Consider the following 3063-nt stretch of genomic DNA (forward strand, 5'->3'; position numbering starts at 1 on the left):
ACCTGTGCATGTGTACCTGTTTACCCCACATTCCATGAAGGGTTTTTCATGGTATGTTGCTAGGAATACTGAAGTATAGTACAAAAAGGCTTGGTTTCAAAAGAGACTTAGATGCCCTACCAGGTTACACAAACTTAGAACCTCTGAGCTTTAGATTGCTTATCTGTGAACGATTGATTTAAATGATCTTAAGTATTTTTCACGCCCAGAATGCCTCAGTTCTTTATATTGTAAGAGCAGGTGGGTAAAGATGGTCTCCTCTACCCTTCCTCCCCACAGCACTGCACCTGTTTAATATGTCTCAACATTGGGGCCTTCCGAAGGGACTTGGTGGGAAGGTCATTCTTCATGTCTAGCCCCACCCCTTCTGGCCATTACAGGGACATCATACCACCTCAATGAGAGTGAGGGGGCCCATGCTCTTCTGTGCTCTCTCTGGCCTGTGGAAAGCAGGTTGGAATGACCTTTTTTCCTATGAACACCCATTTCATTTATTGTAGCCCTTCTGGGGAGAAGGATACAGGTTTATATGGTGTCTTGTCTCAGCATTTGGAAGGGTGAGATCTCCTGTGTTTATTAAGACTTGATACTTAAGGGAAAATTATTTATCTTCCCAATTTTTGTTCCTCTTTCAGATTGATTCATGGTGCAAAGATAATAGCTATGTGATTGCTGGTTATTATCAAGCTAATGAACGAGTAAAGGATGCCAGGTATGTTCATGCAAAATTCTCTGTGGTCTGAAAGAATGATCATGTGACAGACAAAGACATCTCTGGTGTGCTTTTTGATCTTCTTCTATAGGCTCGAGATGTGAAATCTGTGAGAACAAAACCCCTCCCTGCCCTCTGTGCTTGTTTATAGTGTTTGAGGGGAACTGTGGAGTGGATAATTCTAAACAACAGAAAGTCTAAACATTTATATTAACTTTGGGTTTCTGTTTTGTATCTTCTTTATTTTGCTTGAAGAAAATTCATGCAATGAAAGCAATGGTCGTGGACCTCCAATTGCTGTCCCCACTCAGCTCTGCCTTGCTTCCCATTCCCAAACTAGGAATGCTGTATGTAGGACAGAGCATTAGGAAAGAATACCACTCTCTTTTGGGATGAATAAAACAACTTTTAAATTTGGTGCTCTAGAGGTCTGATACCATGATGAAAATAATGGTGTGTGCTGCTTCCTTCGTTTTGGCTCCTAGGAGCAAAATGGAGAACTCTGCTTTATTTTTGCCTCGGTATCGGTCACAACAGAGAAACAGATGACACACTAAAATTAGGATAATTTAAGGAGGACTTAATAAGCAGATTATTTCCAAAGGTGTGGGAGGTATGTAAGAAACCTCACAAGAGAATTGTGCAGTAACCTAAAGCTGGTGACAAAAGCCAATACCACTCCTGGGCCTGATAGGACAGGGAGAAAAGCTGAGTACAGAAGTCCACTTCAGGAAGGGATTAAGATGTACAAATTTCCAGTTATAAAAGCAGTTACAGGGATGTAAAGTATGGCATGGGGGATGTAAGTCCACACTATTAGAATGAGTACTACAAGCCCAGCGCACAAATTGTGCATGGGTGGGGTCCTAGGCCTGGTGATTGGGGCCGTCCAGGGGGAGAGACCATGGGAGGTTGGCTGGCTGTGGGAGCACACTGACCACCAGGGGGCAGCTCCTATGTTGAGCATCTGCCCCCTAGTGGTCAGTACGTGTCATAGCAACCAGTCATTCAGTTGCTTAGGCTTTTATATATATAGACTAGAGGCCCAGTGCATGAAATTCATGCACAGAGGTGGGGGTTCCCTCAGCTCAGCCTGCACCCGTTCCAATCCAGGATCCCTCTCACAATCCAGGACCTAAACACTCGCCTGCCTGCCTGCCTGATCGCCTCCCCCACCCCCCCTTGCTGGCCTGGTCGCCCCTAACCGCTGTCCCCTGCCAGCCTGATCACCCCTAACTGCCTCTGCCTCAGCCCCCACTACTGTGCTTTGTCCAGAAGGACATCTGGAAGGATGTCTGGAAGATGTCCAGTCTAATTAGCATATTATCCTTTTATTAATATAGGAGATGTGTGGTGTCAGCTGAGTACTTGACATATGGGTTGAACACTTCATAAGTTATATAAATGCCCAATCACAATGTTGTACACCTGAGTCTAATATAATATTATAATAATATTATATGTCAACTAGAGGCCCGGTGCACAAATTTGTTCACCAGTGGGGTCCCTTGGCCTGGCCTACACCCTCTTGCAATCCGGGACTCCTCCGGATATCAGAGAGCCAGTTTTGGCCCAATCTAGACAGGAGGAAGCCCAATCTTGTGCATTGAGCATCTGTTCCCTAGTGGTCAGTACATGTCACAACTGGTCATTCGGTCGTTCATTCACTTAGGCTTTTATATATAGAAATGGTAATAGAAAAAAAATTTAAGAAAAAAGAAGTCTGCCTGGCCGGTGTTTTTTAGTGGTTAGAGCGTCAGCCTGCACACCAAAGGGTCTCGGGTTCATTCCCAATCAAGGGCATGTACCTGGATTGCAGGTTCCACCCCCAGCCCTGGTTGGAAGACAACAAATCATTGTGTCTCACATCAATGTCTGTCTGTCTCTCTTTCTTTCTCTCTTTCTCTCTCTTTCCCCCTCCCTCTCCATCCCTCTCTCTCTCTCTCTCTCTCTCTCTCTCTCTCCCCCTCTAACCCCCCCCTTACTTGCTCCCTTCCTCCACTCACTAAAAATCAATGGAAAAAATATCCTTACTGAGGATTAACAAAAAAAGAGGTCACTGATTTTCAATTCCCAGTCAGGGCACATGCCTGGGTCGTGGGCTTGATCCTCCATAGGGGGTAACAGGAGGCAGCCGATCAATGTTTTTCTCTCACATCAATGATTCTAATATATCCTCCCTTCCACTCTCTCTAAAATTAATAAATCACATATATTTTTTTTAAAAAAGGAAGGAAGGCCCTAACCGGTTTGGCTCGGTGGATAGAGCGTCAGCCTGCGGACTGAAAGGTCCCAGATTCGATTCAGGTCAAGGTTGTTTTAATTAAAAATCTCTAAAGACATCTAATCAC

The 3063-nt window shown here is 44.6% G+C and overlaps 1 protein-coding gene across 1 annotated transcript in view; it reads left to right on the forward strand.

Annotated features, from left to right (window-relative positions):
* EMC8 (ER membrane protein complex subunit 8) overlaps positions 1-3063 on the forward strand; it is a 40978-nt gene that overhangs the window by 9194 nt on the left and 28721 nt on the right. The window contains exon 2 of the mRNA XM_006762216.2: positions 636-712. Coding sequence (XP_006762279.1) covers positions 636-712 — 77 coding nt within the window. The remainder of the gene's footprint in view (positions 1-635; positions 713-3063) is intronic.

This window comes from Myotis davidii, unplaced genomic scaffold, assembly GCF_000327345.1.
Source record: "Myotis davidii unplaced genomic scaffold, ASM32734v1 scaffold77, whole genome shotgun sequence".
Lineage (NCBI taxonomy): Eukaryota > Metazoa > Chordata > Mammalia > Chiroptera > Vespertilionidae > Myotis > Myotis davidii.